This window comes from Heterodontus francisci, chromosome 26 (genome assembly GCF_036365525.1).
Source record: "Heterodontus francisci isolate sHetFra1 chromosome 26, sHetFra1.hap1, whole genome shotgun sequence".
Lineage (NCBI taxonomy): Eukaryota > Metazoa > Chordata > Chondrichthyes > Heterodontiformes > Heterodontidae > Heterodontus > Heterodontus francisci.
Window position 1 is genome coordinate 67,389,339 of NC_090396.1, and position 21,566 is coordinate 67,410,904.

The 21,566-nt window shown below is 42.5% G+C and overlaps 1 protein-coding gene across 12 annotated transcripts in view; it reads right to left on the reverse strand.

The window, feature by feature from the left end:
• The window catches only part of bptf (bromodomain PHD finger transcription factor), a 190,601-nt gene extending 169,280 nt beyond the window's left edge, over window positions 1-21,321 (reverse strand). For all 12 annotated transcript variants that reach the window (XM_068058487.1, XM_068058488.1, XM_068058483.1 and 9 more), the window contains exon 1: window positions 20,825-21,321. In XM_068058487.1, the coding sequence (XP_067914588.1) occupies window positions 20,825-21,317 (493 nt within the window). In that variant the 5' untranslated portion in view covers window positions 21,318-21,321. The remainder of the gene's footprint in view (window positions 1-20,824) is intronic.
• Between the last annotated feature and the right edge of the window lie 245 nt (window positions 21,322-21,566).

Consider the following 21,566-nt stretch of genomic DNA (forward strand, 5'->3'; position numbering starts at 1 on the left):
CTATCCCCATTTCTCTCAACTCAGTGGCAAATTGACAACATGGCAGCTAGCCATACGACCAGTACAATAATGGGCTTGATATTTGGCCTATGTTACAATTGGTCTACATTTCCATTTCAGTCCCATCCCCCATATATGACATCATATGCCAACAGACCAATGTCTTCAGATTGGAATGGGGCGTGGGGACAAGGGGAAAAAAAAAGGGGGGGGGGGGGAAAAGAAAAAGTACTATTCCAGCTCAATTCTTAGAATGTGAGGCAGGTTTTTTCAACTACTGCACAAAATGTCACGGCATGCAGTCAGTTTTGCCCAAAATGGTTGTGGTTTCAACAGCATACATAGTCAGTAACATTTTTACCCAGTCCAGAAGCTGCCAGCCTGCAGTTACAGGCCCATTGCTAAGCTTTTAATTTAATCTAAATTAATCAACTATAAACTAAGACTTCATCGATTAATTAGTATAAAACTAAGCCAATTTTATAACTTCATATAACTACGATCAGTGCACGATCAGATCAGTTAAAATTAACAATGGATAGCAACACTAAAGGGTTCTGAACTTTTAAGTAAAATAAAATCTAAGGTTTTTAGATGAGTTAAGTAAAACATTTCAGCTAACCTCCCTAAAAAATAAAGTGATGTCAGAACAAGAGAAGCAGCTGATGGCTGTACTCACCCAAGTCGTAACAATCTAATAAATAGAGGCATGGCAGGGCAGCTCAATCTTATGGTGCACACATCCTGTTCCATGTGGAAACACCAGGAATCTTGTGGCCTGGACAACCACATGTGCAGGAAGTATCAACTGCAACAGTTTGAGTTCCAGGTTTGGAGCTTGAGCAGCAGCTGGTGTCACTGCGGCACATCCTCAAGGCGGAGGATTTAGTGGATAGCACATTTATAGATGTGTCACCCTGCAGCATATGAGCATGCAAGCAGCGAGGCAATGGATGACTGCCAGGCAGTTAAGAAGGACCAGGCAGGTAGTAAAGGATTCCCTTGCAGCATCTCACTCTTTAACCGATATTCCGTTCTCAATACTGGTGAGAGAGATGGTTCCTCTGGGGCAGACAGCCACAGCCTAGTCCACGGCTGACACAGCTATACAGGGGAGGCAGGAGAAAGACTGGAAAAGCAACAGTGATAGGGGATTCAATAGTTTGGGGAACAGACAGGCATTTCTGTGGCCGCAGACCACAGAATGCAGGACGGTATGTTGCCTCCCTGGTGCTAGGGTCAAGGATGTCACTAAGCGGCTGCAGAGCAGTCTGAGGGGGAGGGTGAACAGCCAGCGATCGTGGTTCGTATAGGTACCAATGACATAGGTAGAAAGAGGGATGAGGTCCTGCAGGCAGAGTTTAGGGAGCTAGGAAAGAAACAAGCAAGCAGGACCTCAAAGGTAGCAATCTCTGGATTAATTCTGCTACCATGCGCATGTGAGTATAGAAATGGGAGAATAGAACAGATGAATGTGTGGCTGAAGAGATGGTGCAGGAGATTCCTGGGACATTGGGACTGGTTCTGGGGGAGATGGGACCTGTACAGGCCAGACGGGTTGCACCTGAACTGAGCTGGGACCAATGTCCTTGGGGGTGATTTGCTAGTGCTTTTGGGGAGGGTTTAAGCTAACTTGGCAGTGGTACGGGAACCAGGAGGTAAATTTAGAGATGAAAACCAAGATGCACAAAGAATTGGAAGCAACAGATAGCACGAGAGTAGGAAATAGTAAGGTATTAGGTGGGGTCAGAGTAAGAGGGAATGTAATAAGATCTAAATTAGGTTTACTGTGTTTGTATGGGAATGCAGGGGGTGTGGTAAATAAAGTCAGTGAGCTCTAGACACAGATAGTCGCGTGAAAATAAGATATTGTGGCGATAACGGAGACCTGGCTCAAAAAAGGGCAGGACTGGGTACTAAATACTCCTGAACACAAGGTGTTCAGGAAAGAAAGAGGGGTAGCAGTATTGCTTAAGGAGAACATTATAGTGCTGGAGAGGGAAAGAGGATGTCCTCGAGGGATTAAGGACAGAATTTATTTGGTTAGAGCTAAGAAACAATAGAGGTACTGGGCATATGTTATAGGGCACCAAATAGTGAGAAAGATATAGAGGAAGAAATCTGCAAGGGAATTACAAAGAAATGCAAGAATTATGGTTATAATGGGGAGCTTCAATTATCTTAATATAGACTAGGATAATAAAAGAGTAAAGGGCAGGAAGGGGCAAGAGTTTTTGAGTACGTTTAGGAGAGTTTTCTACATCAATATGTTTCCAATCCAACAAGGAAGGAGGCATTGCTGGATCTGGTTCTGGGGAATGAGCTAGGTCAAGTGGATCAAGCGTCAGTAGGGGGGAACATTTAGGGGACAATGATCATAGTATCATAAGGTTTTGGTGAGCTATGAAAAAGGACAAGGAGTAATCCAGAGTAAAATTAATTAACTGGGGGAGGGCCAACTTCAATGAGGAGAGAACGGATCTGGCCCAGGTAAATTGGGATCAAAGTCTGGCAGCCAAAAATGTAACGGAACAATGGGCTGCCTTTAAAGAGTAGATAGGTAAGGTACATTCCTACAAGGAGGAAAGGGAGGGTAAACAAATCCAGAGCTCCCTGGATGACAAGAGATAAAGATTAAATGAAGCTGAAAAAGGGGGCATATGACAAGTGTCAGGTGGATAATACAATTGAGAACCAGGCTGATTATAGCAGAGGGGAAGTGAAAAAACAAATAGGAAAAGCAAAGACAAAGTATAAGAAAAGACTGGCAGCTGACATAAAAGGGAATCCAAAAGTCTTCAATGGGCATATAAAGAGTGAAAGGATGGAAAAAGGAGGAGTGGAGCAGATTAGTGACCTAAAAGAGGATTTGTGCATGGAAGGAGGAAGAATGGCTAAAGTACTAAATAAATATTTTGTATCTGTCTTTACCAAGAAAGATGCTGCCTGTCATAGAGAAAGAGGAGGTAGGTGAGACATTGGATGGGTTAAAATTGAAGAGGAGGTGGTATTAGATAGGCTGGCTACACTTAAAGTTGATAAGTCACCAGGACCAGATCAGATACATCCAAGGATACTGAGGAAGTAAAAAGGTGGAAACTGCAGAGGCACAGGCCATAATCTTCTAATTCCCCTTAGATTCAGAGGTGGTTCCAGAGGACTGGAGAATTGCAAATGTTACACCCTTGTTCTAAAAAGGGTGCAAGGACAAGCCCAGCAACGACAGGCCAGTCAGTTTAATCTCAGTGGTGGGAAAGATTTTAGAAATGATAATCCAGGACAAAATTGTCACTTGGACAAATGTGGGTTAATGACAAATCATGTTTAACTTGGGAATTTTTGATGAGTTAGCAGAGAGGATTGATGAGGGTAACGCAGTCGATGTGGTGTGCACGAACTTCCAAAAGGCATTTCATAAAGTGCCAAATAACAGGCTTGTCGACACAGTTTGAGCACATTTAATAAAAAGGACAGTAGCCTGGATACGAAATTGACTGAGTGACAGGAAACAGAGTAGTAGTGAACAGTTGTTTTTTGTACTGGTGGAAGGTATATAGTGGGGTTCCCCAGGGACGGTATTAGGAGCCCTGCTTTTCTTGACAAATATATTTGTGACCTAAACTTGGGTGTAGAGGGCACAATCTCAAAATTTGCAGATGACAAAACTTACAAGTATTGTGAAATAGGAGGAGAACAGTGATAGATTTCAAGAGGACATATATAGGCTGGTGCAATGGGCAGACAAGTGGCAGATCAAATTTAATGCCGAGATGTGTGATGTGATTCACTTTGGTCGGAAGAACGAGGAGGGGCAATGTAAAATAAAGGGTTCAATTCTAAAGTGGGTGCAGGACCAGAGGGACCTGGGAGTATATTTGCATAAATCGTTGACGGCGGCAGGGCAGGTTGGGAAAACAGTTAATAAAGTATATCCGATCATGAACTTTATAAATAGGGACATAGAGTACAAAAACAAGGAAGTAATGATAAACCTATATAAAACACTGGTTAGGCCTCAACTGGAATATTGTGTCCAGTTCTGAGCACAACACTTTAGAAAGGATATGAAGGCATTAGAGAGGGTGCAGAAAAGATTCATGAGAATAGTTCCAGGTTTGAGGGACATCAGTTACATGGATAGATTGGAGAAGCTGGGGCTGATCTCCTCGAGAGGTATTCAAAATCATGAGGGGTTTGGACAGAGTAGATAGGGAGAAATTGTTGCCGTTGGCATAAGGATCAAGAACCAGAGGACACTGATTTAAGGTGATAAGCAAAAGAAGCAATGGCAACAGGTGAGTGGTTAGGATGTAGAATGCACTGCCTGAAAGTGTGGTGGAGGCAGATTCAAGAGTGGCTTTCAAAAGGGAATTGGATAATTATATGAAGATAAAAAAAATCACAGCTACGGGGAAAAGGTAGGACCAGGTGAGGTGCTCTTGCAGAGAGCCAGCATGAACATGCGCCAAATGCCCTCCTTCTGTGCTGTAACCAACCATTCTGTAAATATAAATACCTTGTCAGTGAATTCACTGAAAGTGCCTGGCAGTAAGGAGGAAAAGATTGACCAATTTCAACTGGAGGTTAAAAATCTTGATTGTGCAACAGGCTGGGTAAATATACCCTCAGTTAATTGGGTAGGTAAACACTTAAGAGCACTCCCTATATTTCCCTTCCTCTATAAGGCCACAGCAGCTCACTGAAATTGTACACAGTTCAACAGACCACTTCTGCCCCCTAAAAAGGTTCATATTTTCAGATCATAGAATATTGAATATTCTGATCAGTGCCATTCCCTTCAGATAACAGCGTACTGCTGTGTTTCTGCACCACAAAGATCAGTAATGAGCCAGCATGAGGCATCTTAAATAGTTCTTGAATTTTGGCAAAAATATGCACAAATGGCATTTTACACTTGCTAATCTCAAATTGATCCAAGCCTTGTGTCTTCATGGATTGCTTAAGTACCTATTTCTAAAGACAATCAAACTACATTCTTCTTGTATCATTGCCAACACCTCCTCATTGCCTTGTCCATCCACTTTATTTTCTCCATACTTCTCTAAACCCACAAATCATATCGCTCTAGAAATTGACCTCGTCTTTACTCAACATCAAATTATTCACTAATCTTTTCTTCAGCACTCTAGTCAGTTGGCTAATCAATATCCTATTCCTTCTATTAAATGCAACTTTTCCCATTAAAAATGTAAACAAAACTGTACACTTCAAACAAAGAACAAACTATCCAAGCAATACTGCTAGCAAGTGTAGAAATATACACATTTTCACAACTGTATTAGAACATAAATTTTGCAAGTACAGTATCCTGTGTTTTAGATCTTAAAATATATTTAATAGGTTTACTTTACAGAAAGTAAAATGTGGACGTGTTGAACTTGTCACTTGACATAGAGCTTTATCGAACAGCTCATTACAAAAATCTGATTTTGAGCACATTAAGCATACTTGTGGCCCTGGGCACAGCATAAATTCCCTCCCTCCCCCACCCAATAAGCAGTAGCACAACCTACCCCAATCTAGTGTTACATCAGTGAGACCATTAACTTTAAAACACAAGGTATAAACTCCCCAAACCAATTTAAAGAATTACACGACAAGATTTCACATTTTAGACTATTATAACTAAACTAAAAAATCACCATTAACTAAATGGTACTTTGTAAGTAGGTAATACTCCAAAGGTATATTCCTTCACTATTTTTTTTTTGCCCAAAATATACTTTATTCATAAAAATCTGTAAAAATTACATTGCCAAACAGTTTCCAAACAGCACGAAAAAATACAAACATTGCAAAAGAGATCTGTTTCTTTCAATAATGTCATGAGTTTCTTCCCAACCCTTCCGTTTCACAATTGTCATGTCAATTACAGTTTTACATTTACAGCAATTGAGAATATTAACGATACAGTTCGAGGGGCTTCCGATGGTTCCAGCCCCTCAGTCCAGCTTGGTGGGGGATCCTTACACTGTGGTCTTTCCCCATTGAGCCTTTGCTGCGGCTGCCCCAAGCTTTAGTGCGTCCCTCAGCACGTAGTCCTGGACCTTGGAATGTGCCAGTCTGCAACATTCGGTGGTGGACAACTCTTTGCGCTGGAAGACCAGCAAGTTTCGGGCAGACCAAAGGGCGTCTTTCACCGAATTGATAGTCCTCCAGCAGCAGTTGATACTTGAAAACCCCACACCACATTTAAATGTTACACAATCCTCACTGAAGTGAATCCTTGCAGCTAACAGTCCCAAACTCCTCACAGTTGCAGTGGGCTAAATCTCCCAGTCCATCTCAAAGTCAATGTCCTCGTCGCTCCCTTCTTCCGAGCACTTCTGACCTGAACATCTATGAATAAGGTGATCCTGTTGATCTTTTCTTAGCAAACCTTAACTTTCAAATTGGGTTCAAGTCTTTGCAGCCTTTCACTTTGTCAGTTTTCAGAGAGCAGGTTTTTTTTTATTTCCAAAATATACTTTATTCATAAAAATCTGTAAAAAAATACATTACCAAACAGCTTCAAACAGCACCAAGTCAAAAATTACAAACAGTGCAAAAGAGATCCGTTTGCTTCAATACAATCATGAGTTGCCTCACAACCCTTCCATTTCACATTTGTCGTGCCGGATACATTTTTCAGAGAGCAGGTGTTCCCGCCCCCCCTCTCTCTGTCCTGAGGCTGCCAACCCTGGTCTTTGTCTTCCAGCCTTCCTTATAGCCTGCAGACTTCCCCAAGCCTGTAGAATTTATCCAAAAATCAAAAGTCATTGTAATTTGCTTTTCCAATATGCAGAGCCAGCAGGTCTAGCCACAGCAGAGCCACCTGGGCTTTCCTTTGTTTCCAGGTGCTAGCAACTGCAACTCGCATTTACATTTTCAGAGCCACTGGCTCCTTATCTGAAAGTCTGGAGGGTGAAACCAATTGTTCTTCAGGTGTTACAACCTACCTCGGCTCAACTATCACCAGTAACCTGTCTCTCGATGCAGAAATCAACAAGCGCATGAGAAAGGCTTCCGCTGCTATGTCCAGACTGGCCAAGAGAGTGTGGGAAAATGGCACACTGACACGGAACACAAACGTCCGAGTGTATCAAGCCTGTGTCATCAGTACTTTGCTCTACGGCAGCGAAGCCTGGACAATGTATGTCAGCCAAGAGCAATGTCTCAATGCATTCCAAATTCGCTGCCTCCGGAGAATCCTTAGCATCAGGTGGCAGGACTGTATCTCCAACACAGAAGTCCTCGAGGCGGCCAACATCCCCAGCATATACACCCTACTGAGCCAGCGGTGCTTGAGATGGCTTGGCCATGTGAGCCGCATGGAAGATGGCAGGATCCCCAAGGACACATTGTACAGCGAGCTCATCACTGGTATCAGACCCACCGGCCGTCCACGTCTCTGCTTTAAAGAAGTCTGCAAACACGACATGAAGTCCTGCGACATTCACCACAAGTCGTGGGAGTCAGTTGCCAGTGATCGCCAGAGCTGGCGGACAGCCATAAAGGCGGTGCTAAAGAGTGGCGAGTCGAAGAGACTTAGCTGTTGGCAGGGAAAAAGACAGAAGCGCAAGGAGAGAGCCAACTGTGAAACAGCCCCAACAACCAATTTTATCTGCAGCACCTGTGGAAGAGTCTGTCACTCTAAAATTGGCCTTTATAGCCACTCCAGGTGCTGCTTCACAAACCACTGACCACCTCCAGGCGCTTACCCATTGTCTCTCGAGACAAAAGGGTCTTTGATCTGGATGCTTTGTTATCCTGGTAACCAAGATCCCTGTTTTGTCCTTGGGCAGAGTGGATGTGAGGTCACATGGCTGTCCTGACTCCACCTTTACACTACATTAAAAGTCACAGTTTTAAAACAATCATGCTACAAAGTCCAGCATTCAAAACACTAGTAAAACTTCTCAACGGAACAAACTGAATACTCAGCAAGTCTGGCAGCGTCTATGGAGAAAGAAACAGTGTTAACATTTCAGGTTTGTGACCTTTTATCAGTGTTCCAACGAAAGGTTACAAACCTGAAATGTTAAGTGTTTCTCTCTCCACAGATGCTGCCAGACCTGCTGAGCATTTCCAGAATTTTCTATTTTTATTTCAGATTTCCAGCATCCGCTGTATTTTGCTTTTGTATGGCACGAGTCGAAATTTTGTTAACATGCTCACCCCTGTACATGGCATGGACTCAATGAGTCTCCTTAGAACCAGGATCTGGGAAGCCATTTAGGTAACTTTAAAAACCAGCAGGCAGCACCATTTTCCCAAAAAAAAACAGGCAGTGTCATTTAAGGTATATTGGTGTTCAATGACCATTGATGGGGGCCTTGAGTATGGGCGTGCAGAAGAGCATGTGTGTATGCAACCCTGACTAGACAACAAAACACACAATGCCACAGAAACAATGAAACAAGTGGTTGGTCTGCCAATGAGGTTCTGCAGCCATCAGTGCAGCATTCTCTGGTTTTAAGTTAATTTTCTTCTTTCCACTCATCAGTATTCCAAGCCAAGAGATGCGGCAAACTGTTGCCTTGAAATTGGCTGCCAGGAGCTGCAGAAAAGCATTCAAGACTATGACTACCCACATGATGCCTCCACGCAACAATATGACTAAGAACACAAAGCCTACCAAGCAATGGATCACAAATGGTATGGAAGGAACTTTTTCAAAATGTGCCGTTCAATACTCAGTGCTCCAGTTTGATTTTCAACATGGATTCCTCAAAGAGAGTTATGTCAGGCACATGGCTGAATTTTTTTTAACCTGCAAAAAAGGATTAAGAACTTTTTGTATTTTTAACCATCCTTAAACAGCAAGCCCAGCCAATGTCAATAAGGGGAAGTTAGTGAATCAAACTGTGTGAATTTTTTCAAATACCACTGACCAACCTGAGGCACTCATGTAAATCTGCCATTTTAACTGCGCACATTAATTCTGCTACCTCACTCCAGCAGGCTCAATACTATCTTCCAAAAGAGTATCAATGCTGTTTTAACAAACGTATGTACAAAATATTTTTGAAGTACATGTTTAATCATAATTCTTTTAAATGGTTTTACACTTGAAAAACTATTTGCATTGTTGGGATTGTCTCTTCAACTACAAAGATGTTTCAAGTATTTGTACTTCTTCTGTCTAACCAAAAATGTATTTTCTCATCCCTGATGCATATTTAACAGCATAAGAGGAAACTGTCACTAATCAGTTTTGGAGATTCTTTTCTGAAATCATTAACTATAAAGTTCCCATTATTTTCAAATGAAAATAATGACCCTTAGCCCTCAAGATATAGCAGAAAGTCATTTTTGGACAGTTACCAACTCTTCACCTACAATGGTTCTTTCAACAAAGAAAATAAACACCATATTGCTTAAATGCATCGTGTGGTGCAATACTTATGCATACAAAGCAGGAAGGTTACACGTTCAAACTCTATTCCAGAGTTCGCTTATCTAAGCTATCTAGTGAAATACTACAACTGACCTCAGTACCCATAACTTAAGAGGGTTAGTGAGGAGGAAAAGCAGTTTTCCTGCTCCCAACTGTTGAAAACTGGTTGTGAGGGGACGCTGAGCAAGAACAGGATTGGGCACAATGTGATGCCACCAAGGTCGTCACTTACTGTCGCAGTTCATAACATGAGGCTACCTGTACTGTAGAATTGTACGCAAGTATGAGTCAATGCCTTCGAGTGTGCAAGGGAAGATAAAAATAATTAACTGCTTTGCTTTCCCACACTGATTTGTACCCAAGTTTCAAAAGTCATGAATGCAATTCCAAATGTTGATAGATCAGAATTCTGGTAAAATAGCTGTAGCATTTTGGACCTTTGACAGATACCATTGTTACCATTCCTTTATGACTGTACTGCAAAAAATGAATAGAAAAGTTGGGGCTTGAGCGACAGTGGATTAGCATAATTCTCTTCACCTAATGGTCCAGGTCAAATCCAGCACCAACAATTATTTTTATTTTATTTAGAGATACAGCACTGAAACAGGCCCTTCGGCCCACCGAGTCTGTGCTGACCAACAACCACCCATTTATACTAACCCTACAGTCATCCAGATTCCCTACCACCTACCTACACTCGGGGCAATTTACAATGGCCAATTTACCTATCACCTGCAAGTCTTTGGCGGTGGGAGGAAACCGGAGCACCCGGCGAAAACCCACATGGTCACAGGGAGAACTTGCAAACTCCGCACAGGCAGTACTCAGAATTGAACCCGGGTCCCTGGAGCTGTGAGGCTGCGGTGCTAACCACTGCGCCACTGTGCCTCCCTAAATTAGGATTAAGGCTTTTCCCCCCACCTACTATACAAGATCCTATGTGAAATGAGTTGCTGCAAACTCAAAGTTCTTTCTGACCACAAGTCTAGACTACACATTCATTCATTATACTCAGTTTGTTGATTTGTAAGAATTCAAAATGTAGGAAGGAAAATCATTTACACTAGTGCAGTCAGTATTGGGTGTTTTCTTTTTGTAGGTTGGAGTTGAGGGTCATTATTGTTTAAGAAGCCTTACCATCGTGGCTTGATGCAGTCTGGATCCTGGATGAGTGAAACAAAAACACATTTTCTGCACCAATCTTCTGTTTTTACATTTTAATCTGCCAGTAAATTTCTACAGGCCAATACAATCCAAGAAGATAGTTGCAATGCAGATTTGGGTGATCCGCTAAAAAGCGAGTCTCCACTGCTGCGGGAGCAAACTAGGAGCAGGTGATTACCATCAACTGCATGGGACCTACAGTTTGAAAGTGGATGGCATCAGCAAAAGTGAAGTACTGTTACCCTCCACCTGACTGTGCTATACCAGAACCACTTATTGGACACTGCAAGTACAAATATGTTTTTACTGTTAATTAGATCCTGGTTTTTAAAATCAAAATTCACTTACTTCAAATGCAAGGACATACTTATTTTACTATAATTTGTATACGCTTAATTATATATACATAATACAGTATCTTTCTACTCAGGCCAGAACTTATATTAAATCATTCCCTTCTGTTTAACTCACTATCATGTTATCCACCACTTCACAACCAAACGGCATGATCAACTTGGCATCAACCAACACCACTCTGGAACCAGCTATGATACACACAACAGCAAAACAGCATTAATAATGCCTTCCCAAAATTCTCTTCCACTATGTGCAGTCACATTTTTAGCAAACTGTATGCCCCCCTCCCCTCAATTGAGACAAAGGATTCACCATACATCAAAAGAAAAAAGTGCCAAAGGAAACCATTTCCTACCACTACATGATGCAGTACTTTGGTTTGGATGTAGTACCTCGACAAAAAACATGGGAAAACCAATCTATGTAGTTTCAGTTTATCTATTAGCAGTTTTATATTGAACTATCAACAAGTCACACCCCTTTCATTACATTTTGACACTATGATAACCTACTAAAGTAGTCCAAATATGTTACACACACAACGAACCCCTGATGTCACAGTGTAAAAATAATTCTTGAGAGCAATACGCAGGGGAAAAAGGCATTCCAGAATGCTAGAATGTCTAATAGCTGCAATGGCACGGGAAAGGAAGGATGCTTTCAGTCCCACCACTCTGACAGTACGCGAATTAAAAATGGGGACAGAGGCTAACTAGTGCATGCTTGGATCAAGATTAACCACAGAAATGAAATAAGCATAACATCCTGGATAAAAGAGAGAGTTTGGGGCAACTATTTAACTTGTAATTGATCGCCTTGGTTCAGCATGGATGGAATACATTAGAAACATTCTCACAAAATCAATTTCCAGGTAGTGCACAATTTACAGATTTCACTTTTTTTTTTAAAAATTCGTTCATGGGATTATGGACGTCGCTGGCCGGACCAGCATCTGTTGCCCATCTCGAATTGACCTTGAGAAGTTGATGGAGAACTGCCTTCTTAAACTGCTGCAGTCCTGGGGGTGCAGGTACACCAACAGTGCTGTGAGGAAGGGCGTTCCAGGATTTTGACCCAGTGACAGTGTAGAAACAGCAATATAGTTCCAAGTCAGGACAGTGTGTGGCCTGGAGGGGAACTTGCAGTTGGTGGTGTTCCCATGCATCTGCTGTCTTTGTCCTTCTAGGTGGTAGAGGTTGCAAGTTTGGAAGGTGCTGTCTAAGGAGCCTTGGTGTGTTGCTGCAGTGCATCTTGTAGATGGTACACACTGCTGCCACTGTGCATCGGTGGTGGAGGGAGTGCCAATCAAGCAGGCTGCTTTGTCCTGGATGGTACCGAGCTTCTTGAGTGTTGTTGGAGCTGCACCCATCCAGGCAAGTGGAGAATATTCCATCACACTCCTGACTTATGCCTTGTAGATGGTGGGCAGGCTTGGAGAGTCAGGAGGTGAGTTACCCGCCACAGGATTCCTAGCCTCTGACCTGCTCTTGTAGTCATGGTATTTATATGGCTACTCCAGTTCAGTTTCTGGTCAATGGTTAACTCCCAGAATGTTGATAGTGGACGATTCAGTGATCGCAATGCCATTGAATGTCAAGGGGAGATGGCGAGATTCTCATTGCCTGGCACTTGTGTGGTGCGAATGTCACTTGCCACTTATCAGCCCAAGCCGAGATATTGTCCAGGTCTTGCTGCATTTTTACACAGACTGCTTCAGTATCTGAGTTGCCGCGAATGGTGCTGAACATTGTGCAATCATCAGCGAACATCCCCACTTTTGACCTTATGATGGAGGGAAGGTCATAGATGAAGCAACTGAAGATGGTTGGGCCCAGGACACTACCCTGAGGAACGCCTGCAGTGATGTCCTGGAGCCGAGATGATTGACCTCCAACAACCACAACCAGCTTAGAGTTCCCCACCAACCCCACCCCCCCCCCACCCACCAATTCCCATTGACTCCAGTTTTGCGAGGGCTCCTTGATGCAATACTCGGTCAAATGCTGCCTTGATGTCAAGGGCAGTCACTCACCTCACCTCTGGAGTTCAGCTCTTTTGTTCATGTTTGAACCAAGGCTGTAATGAGGTTAGGAGCCGAGTGGCCCTGGCAGAACCCAAACTGAGCATCCCTGAGCAGGTTATTGCTAATCAAGTGCCACTTCATAGCACTGTCGACGACACCTTCCATCACTTTACTGATGATCAATAGTAGACTGATAGGGTGGTAATTGGCCGGGTTGGACTTGTCCTGCTTTTTGTGCACAGGACATACCTAGGCAATTTTCCACATTGCCAGGTAGATGCCAGTGTTGTAGCTGCACTAGAACAGCTTGGTTAGGGGCACGGCAAATTCTGGAGCACAGGTCTTCAGAGCTATTGCCAGAAAGTTGTCAGGGTCAATAGCCTTCAGTCATTTCTCGATATCATGTGGAGTGAATTGAATTGGCTGAAGACTGGCATCTGTGATGCTGGGGACCTCAGAAGGAGGCCAAGATGCATCATCCTCTCAGCACTTCTAGCTGAAGATTGTTGCGAATGCTTCAGCCTTACCTTTTGCACTGATGTGCTGGGCTCCCCCTTCATTGAGGATGGGGTTATTTGTGCAGCCACCTCCTCCAGTTAGTTGTTTAATTGTCCTCCACCATTCACGACTGGTTGTGGCAGGACTGCAGAGCTTAGATCTGATCCGTTGGTTGTGGGATCGCTTAGCGCTGTCGATCACATGCTGCTTACACTGTTTGGCACGCAAATAGTCCTTGCACAGGTCTTCAAAAGATTAATTTTTTTTTAATTAACCACACAATTTGGCAATAGACAACTAGGGAAATGAATACTGTGCCATGCTTGTCCTTCTGTAATTCTCAGCTATTCTTTAGGTGCATTAAGAAAGCAGAACTTCTGACGAGCAGCGGTCAGTCTTGGTTCACTGGTAGCACTCTCATCCGAGTCAGAAGGTTGTGGGTTCAAGCCCCACTCCAGATACTTGAACAAATAATCTAGGTTAACACTTCAGTGTACTGAGGAAGTGTCGCCTTTTGGATGAGACATTAATTTGGGATCCTATCTTCCTGCTTTGCCCTCTCAGGTGGATGCAAAAGATCCCATGGCAACATTCAAAGAGGAGCAAAGGAATTCTCCCAGTATCTGGCCCAAATAGCTCCTCAACCATCAGTAAAACAGATTACCTGTCATTCATCTCATTGCTGTTTGTGGAACCTTGCTGTAAGCAAATTAGCGGTTGCATTTCCCTTCACTACAAAAGTGACTACAATTCAGAAGTACTTGATTGATTGTCAAACACTTGAGACATCCTGAGGCATGAATGGCACTTACATAGCATTTGACACCTGATCAGTACTGTTCAATCCAGGTACCAATAAACCAGATGAAAAATCCCAATACTACAATACAAAGTGTCTATTAAACAAATAATACGTGTTAGATTTGTTCAGGATTTTAAACCTGCCACTGTCTGGCTTCCAAGAGCTACAAGTGGAAGCCTGAGAATAGGTCACCTGGCTATCCAGCTGCAGATGACGCAAGAACTTTTTTTTTTAAAATCACATCCTCAACAGAACAATCAGGAAAGCACATCCTCAATGTAGATGGTTACCCTGGCACCCATGCCATCTTCTGGCTTGGTTTAGTGCTCATGCTGCTTGGAAGTATGATCAGATAGGTAGATTCCCATCCTTTGCTCACACAACAAATGGCAGCACTCAAAGCACAGGTAGAAATCTTCTCCACTTTTATTCATAGCTAACTGACAGTTAATGTGAATTTACAGATGGTGTAATTCAGACACTTAAAATGACTTATCTACAGTATACATGGCTCTCTCAAAGGCAAGGTCATCACAGGTGCCGGAGCCGAATTGAGCACATAACTAGGACATATCCTTCAGTGCAGTACCAAGAAAGCCTTCATTGTTAGAGGTGCTGTCTTTCAGATGAAAAGTTAAGTTTGATTTCCGTCTATCGGTTTAGCTTCACATTAAAGATCCTATGGAACTATTCAAAATGTAGGGAGTTCTCCTGGTGTCCTTACCAACATTTATTCCTCATTTAGCACTACCACAACAGACTAACTGGTCAGTTATTTTACTTATATAATATAAAAACAAGAAATGCTGGAACCACTCTGCAGGTCTGGCAGCATCTGTGGAAAGAGAAGCTGAGTTAACGTTTCGGGTCAGTGACCCTTCTTCGGAACTGTTAGTTATTTTACTTGCTGTTTGTGACACCTTGCTTTGTGCAAATTGGCTGCCGGATTTGCCTAAACAATTAAACGTTTCTAATTTTAGTCCTGATACAGGTTGATCCCCCTCATCAACCCACACCCCGAAGTACAGTGTTGAAAAGGACCTACACAGAATAATCAGAAGTAAAATTTCTAAAATAATTGGTGATTGCCAACCGAAAAGTCAACTCTAACCAGTGAGCCAAGCAATGAATATTACAGGCCACTGTAGACTCATACCAGTGATACAAGGTCCACACATAGGCATGAGATATTAATACAAAAAGGTACAGCTGCTGAATGTAAAGTTCATTAAATCAATTTCCATACATCACCTAGAACTACTCCTGCTCATATTTTTTAAACATTTACTCAATGAACAGCGTCAAACTTTCCATTGTTTTTGAATTCACATATAACTAGTGTATGCTCGTAGCAGACCTGTGCTCATACCAAGTTTATTAGCAACATGGGGTTACGGTCTAAAATCCTGATTCTGTCCTTGTCAAAATTTCCACTTAGCGTAGCAAAACTGGCAGACCATTGGATGGAAAAGGAAGTATGAAGCAAAAAAAAGCAATGGGGCAAAATACTAAGATAGTGATCTGGATTGGGACAAGAAAAAGCAATTCACTCCCTGCAATTATACTGCCTGTCTGGTGACTTTGAAAATCAGGACTATGAGCTAGCGGCATATCTGGTCCAAGTACCAGAACAAGAACATATTAATTCTGAAAAATTGAACTTTTTAAAAAAAATAAACTTTTGTTCTCTGACTATGGTCATATAACATCAGTCAATCCACAAATGGATTCCTTATCCAGCAAAGATAAATACATTTAGGTAATCTTTTTAACACAAAAGGATTCTGGTACAATAACTAAAATGAAGTTGATTCAGGACACAATATATGTCAACTGGCAAATTAAAGGTACCATTCTCTCATCTCCCTTCAACCCATTTTCACATTTTCCTTTCACTCTTCTAATTCTTATCCTCTACAAGAGCAAAGTAACCCTCCAATTCTCTTCTCACTACTCCACCCCTACTTTTACAGCTGGGAGCACAAGTTACTGTGTAGAGAAATACTGGATGAGAACTCACATCTTGTACCATCTCTCTATACAACAGGAATTGAATGATAAATTGTACAGCAAGTCTGATGAGTTCTCGAAGTATAACATTAGTGAGTACATAGTTATTCAAGTTTATAACATTCAGCTCAATACAAGCAACACTCTGAGAGGGAGGACCTGGTCGATGTATAGTTGAAGATAAAAAGGAAGTTTTTTGGGGGGTGGAAATTGCAGAGGACAACTATTTTTGGATTCTTTAACTTAATCTACCACGGGATGCAATTTTAAATTGAATCATTGATGTACTGCTCCCAATCACGCCACAGTGCAATCCAATTGGAGTGAAATGACAAAAAGCAGATATATTTGTGGATATGGTACTAATCAGTAGGGATCTGGAAGATGCCAGGCTTGATCTCTGCTCTGTCCTGAGTTACCTAATTGCAACTCAAGTTGGAGGAAGCATCATAGTGGCTGCTTATGCACAAATCTTTCTTTGCAGGTGGCAGGACAGTTTAACAAAGCAGTTAATAAAGCATATGCGATCCTTGGCTTTTTAAATGGAGGCATAGAGTACAAAAGAAAGGAAGTTATGCTAAGCCCATATAAAACAGTAGCTCAGCCCCAGTTGGAGTATTGTGTGTAATTCTGGGCACCAAACTTTAGGAAGGACATGAAGGCTTTGGAGAGATTTACTGGAATGGTTCCAGGAGCTACAGTTACATGAATAGACTGGAGATGCTGGGGTGGTTGTTCTTAGAACAGAGAAGGCCAAGAGGAGATTTGATAGGGGTGTTTAAAATCATGAAGGATTTAAGATCGTTTCCAATAGCTGAAGGGTCGCTAACCAGAGGGCAGATTTCAGGTTCTCAACCAGTGGGAAAATGAGTAAAAACTTATTTTTTTTACACAACCAGTCGTTAGGATTTAGAATGCACTACCCCACTGAGCGATGGATACAGATTCAATAGAAGCCTTCAAAATATAACTGGATAAATACTTGAAGGAGTAAAAATTGCATGGATATAGGGCAGCGGTGGGGGAGAAAAGAGAGAAGATCTAACTGGATTGATCTCGGAAAGATGTAACACATACTCAACTAACCCAATGGAGTCCTTCTGTGTTATACTATTCTATGACCTTATCATTTTTAATTATGAAACAATCTAGCTTTTAAAAGGAAAAATGTCATGCACGTACCCCTTTGCCAGATGCAAGTGATCAAGCAGTTGGCTCGTGACATGCTGTTCAGTTACGCCATAATAAAGATGTGGGGTTAGGTCACAGATTAGCCATTATCTCATTGAATGGCAAAACAGGCATGAGGGCTAAATGGCCTCCTCCTGTTCCTATGTACTTTTAGGGCTGTGGTGGGGAATAGACGGTTGCCCACCTCCTCCTGGAATGTGTCTTTGCAAAGCAGATGTGGAAAGAGATGCAGTGGGTTTTGTCGAGGTTCATCCCAAGCAGCTCTGTAACACAGGAGTCTGTGCTCTACGGGACGCACACCGAGACAAACATCAACTGCTGCTGGAGGACTATCAATTCGGTGAAAGATGCCCTTTGGTCTGCCCGAAACTTGCTGGTCTTCCCGCGCAAAGAGTTGTCCACGACCGAATGTTGCAGACTGGCACATTCCAAGGTCCAGGGCTACGTGCTGAGGGATGCACTAAAGCTTGGGGCAGCCACAGCAAAGGCTCAATGGGGAAAGACAACATTGTAAGGTCCCCCCACCAAGCTGAACTGAGGGGCTGGACCCATGGGAAACCCCTCGAACTGTATCGGGAAAATTTTCATTTGCTGTAAAATGTAAACATGCAATTGGCATGACAAATGTGAAATGGAAGGGTTGTGAAGCAACTCATGATTGTATTGAAGGAAACTGATCTCCCTTGCAATGTTGGTATTTTTTGGTGCTGTTTGAAACTGTTTGGCAATGTAATTTTTACAGATTTTTATGAATAAAGTATATTTTGGAGAAAAAAAAATGTCCTTTTAAAAAACAACTTGGTGTTAATAAACTAGCTGTCCATTCATAAACACACCAGAAGTGCACCAAGTCCCTTAAAGAATCCAACAGTTAGCAATCACTACCCTTCTGAATGTTTTGGTATTGAAGGCAGTGCACAAATACCATTGATGGACGGACAGTCTAGACTAACATTCATTAACCTAAACATTTGCCAAAGTGTCTTTTAAACGCTTACCATCTCCACAGGCAGGTAGAAAATAAGAGAAACATTAACTGATGAATAATTTCTTCCAAGCACAAAACCAACAATTTGATTGGAAATAATGAGATGAATGACATTGGAGAAAAATCTGGAATCATAATTTTTTTTTTAAAGCAAACAGTTATCATTGGTTGATTGACATCCTTCCATCTGCAAAAGATGATGACACGCAGCAAAACTATCACTTTCCAACAAGCAATAAAAGTGCAGCAGACTTCCCTTAGAAAAGTTCAGTGCTTTACAAGTGATGACACTGAACACAAGGGCAGGTGGGCTATGGTTTGGGGAAAAGGGAGTACAGTAAGAGCTAGATTTTTGAAGGAGGGGTGAAAGGTAATAATGTTTCCAAGAGTGTTCCAAAGAGCGGGGGGCATTGTGATTAAAGGAGCCAAGTGAAGGTGGGACAGAAGGCATGTGGAAAAAGCAGCAATGAAACGTCGGAGGACCACAGGTTACTGGGACGTACAACTGGAGAAGGTTACTTGTGCAGATACCTTGATAAGATTTGAAAATAATTAAGTAGGTTTGAAGTCAATGCAATGGGGTACAGAGATTCATTTGGCAAGGAAGTTGGTAATGGATATGTCAAATGCTGTTCAAGAGAGGTCTCGTGCCGAGATCTGAATTAACTGGAGTTTGTGAAGCAGGGAATGCCAGGGAGCGAAGCATTAAAAGAACTTATTTTTGAAGTCATGATAGCATGGATTTGGGTTTCAGCAGCATGAAGAGTGCGCCATGAGCAGTCAGGCAATATTCTAGAGGTGGAACCCTCCATTGTGGTGACTGACCTAATGTGGGAAGGAAAGTTAACGCAGGGTCAAACATAGTAGCAAAGTCGTACACCATCTGGCGGCATGTAGACGATGGAAAAAGTGGCCAAAAGAACTGAAGCCATGTCACCTAGGTGTTGGCAAGAACTAGAAACGCAAAGTGGTATTTGTATGCTGGATGGCAGAACAATCCAAGCCAACAAAACAACCAATAGTAAAATTAGCATATTATGAAGAGGATTTGATCTCCATAACCAAAATATACAGCGCTGTACTAAAAACTATCGGGAATATCAAAATTAACTTATTAACCATTATTCCCATAAGTAACTGTGATACATGAGTAAAGGGAAAACATACTGTGACCTAAAATTATGGTTGGAGTCAGTTTGATGCTCAAGAGAAGCCCTACCTATTTACTTTCACATTACTGAGAATACAAGCTTACTTTGTAAATCCTAAGTCTGTACGCTGAAGAGTTGCAATCTAACATTTACAAATTACACTGTACTAAAAATAATTCAAATTCTTAACTTTCACTTTAAAAGTCAAAATGAATTTACTATCTTTTCAATATACTAAGTATATAAACTCTGCAGGGTAGTTAACAAGCGCGATGCTAGATATTTGAAATTAAACTTGCCTTTAGAATTACATTTACAGACAATCTAAATATCTAATTCTGATAAATAGAAGCAAGAGAAAAATCTAGAATAAGCTGTCAATTATTTTCCAAAGTGCATGACTATTCTCCCCTCCAAACAATTTATTTAATCACAATTGTCTAAATTATGAAGTCTAGTATGAATTGGTTGAGAACGCCAGTGTCGCTCCTTTTATTTTATCTGAAAGGAGAAGGCAGAAGTTTTTGTTTCAACTGGAGAAACTTCATCAAAACCGTCCTGACAATAAGGTCTTGACTTGAAACATTAATCTGTTTCTTTCCAGGTAAAACAAAAAGGATCAAGCTGTTGAGTTAGTTAGGGATTTCTAGGATTATATTTCAAATTTCCACCAGTTTTCTTTCATTTTTTTTAAGTAAACAACTGTGACCAAACAAACACAAGCTTTATTTAAAAATAAAAACTGTCAAGGTGTAAAAATACATATCCGGTTAAAAATAGTTATTTGCCTGATGTCAGAAGCAATTTGCGCCTGGACTGTCAAAGTTGTCATTGAGGTCCCTTCCCTCCCTCCAACCTACTTCTGTAGCAGGTAAAATGCAGGGATGAGCAGTCACTGCACAGAATTTGGGCACATCCCAACCAGTCAACATTACTGCAACAAACTACTCTCCATGATCAAACTAATACAACTTCAGACCATCATGACAGTTTAGTTCAGATTAAATTTTCCAACAGAAAGTTGTTAAGTCGCACTTTTGTAAATGCCATTTCATGGCAACTGTTGCGTGCCAGGTTACAAAGGAGTTTGATGATTTTTGCACGTGCAATTGCCTGACAAAGTGGGATCTCCAAGCAATACAACCAGATATGTGAAACTTTGATCAAACAATATATACAATATGTTCTTTAAAGAAGGATGGAAGAAGCTGTCAATGTTGAAATGCACTGGCTTTACCTGGAGTACTGCTGTAAGTGCTGTGACTCCTGAAGCTGCTCTCTGTGCAATAACTAGCATCGTCCTCCTCGTCCTCCTCTTCCTCCTCCTCCTCGGTGGCCTGGTGATAATCCGAATCTTGCTCGTTCTCGTCCTCGTTCTCTCGCTCGTCCTCGTCGTCGTCCTCGTCTTCATCCGACAGCAGACTCTCGTCTTCCTCCTCGCTCTCGTGGTCGTCATAGATGACTTTGTTGACGGCCAGCCTGCGGGAGCGGCCGCCCTGTCGCTGCTGCTGCTGCGCCGCGGCCTTGGCCCTGCCCCGGCTCCCAGCCTTGCCGCCTCTCGGGGTCCGGCTCCCTCTACCGCCAGCTTCGACATGATTCAGCCGCCTGTCGGCCCCTCTGCCTCTGCCGGCCCCGGCGGCCCGGTACCTCAGGCTCCCGGACGGTCCTCCTACAGCTCCCGCCGGCGAAGCATCGAGCGTCTTGGGCGGCCTACCTCTCCTTCCTCTCATGGTGATTCCCCCCCCCCCCCGGACTTTCCCGACTTTAATCCCCCACCCCCCCGCCTCACTATTTTAACCCCCCCTTCTTTCCCCCCCACCCCCCCCCCAAAACCACTTCGACCTTTCCCCTCTTCCCCGACCCCCTCCAAAGGAAAGAAAATGTTTGGGAATTTATTATTATTATTTTCACAGACTCTCCCTCCCGCCCCCTTTCCGCAGCCGCCGGGAGGGAGGCGCCGAGCCTCGCGCACTCTGATT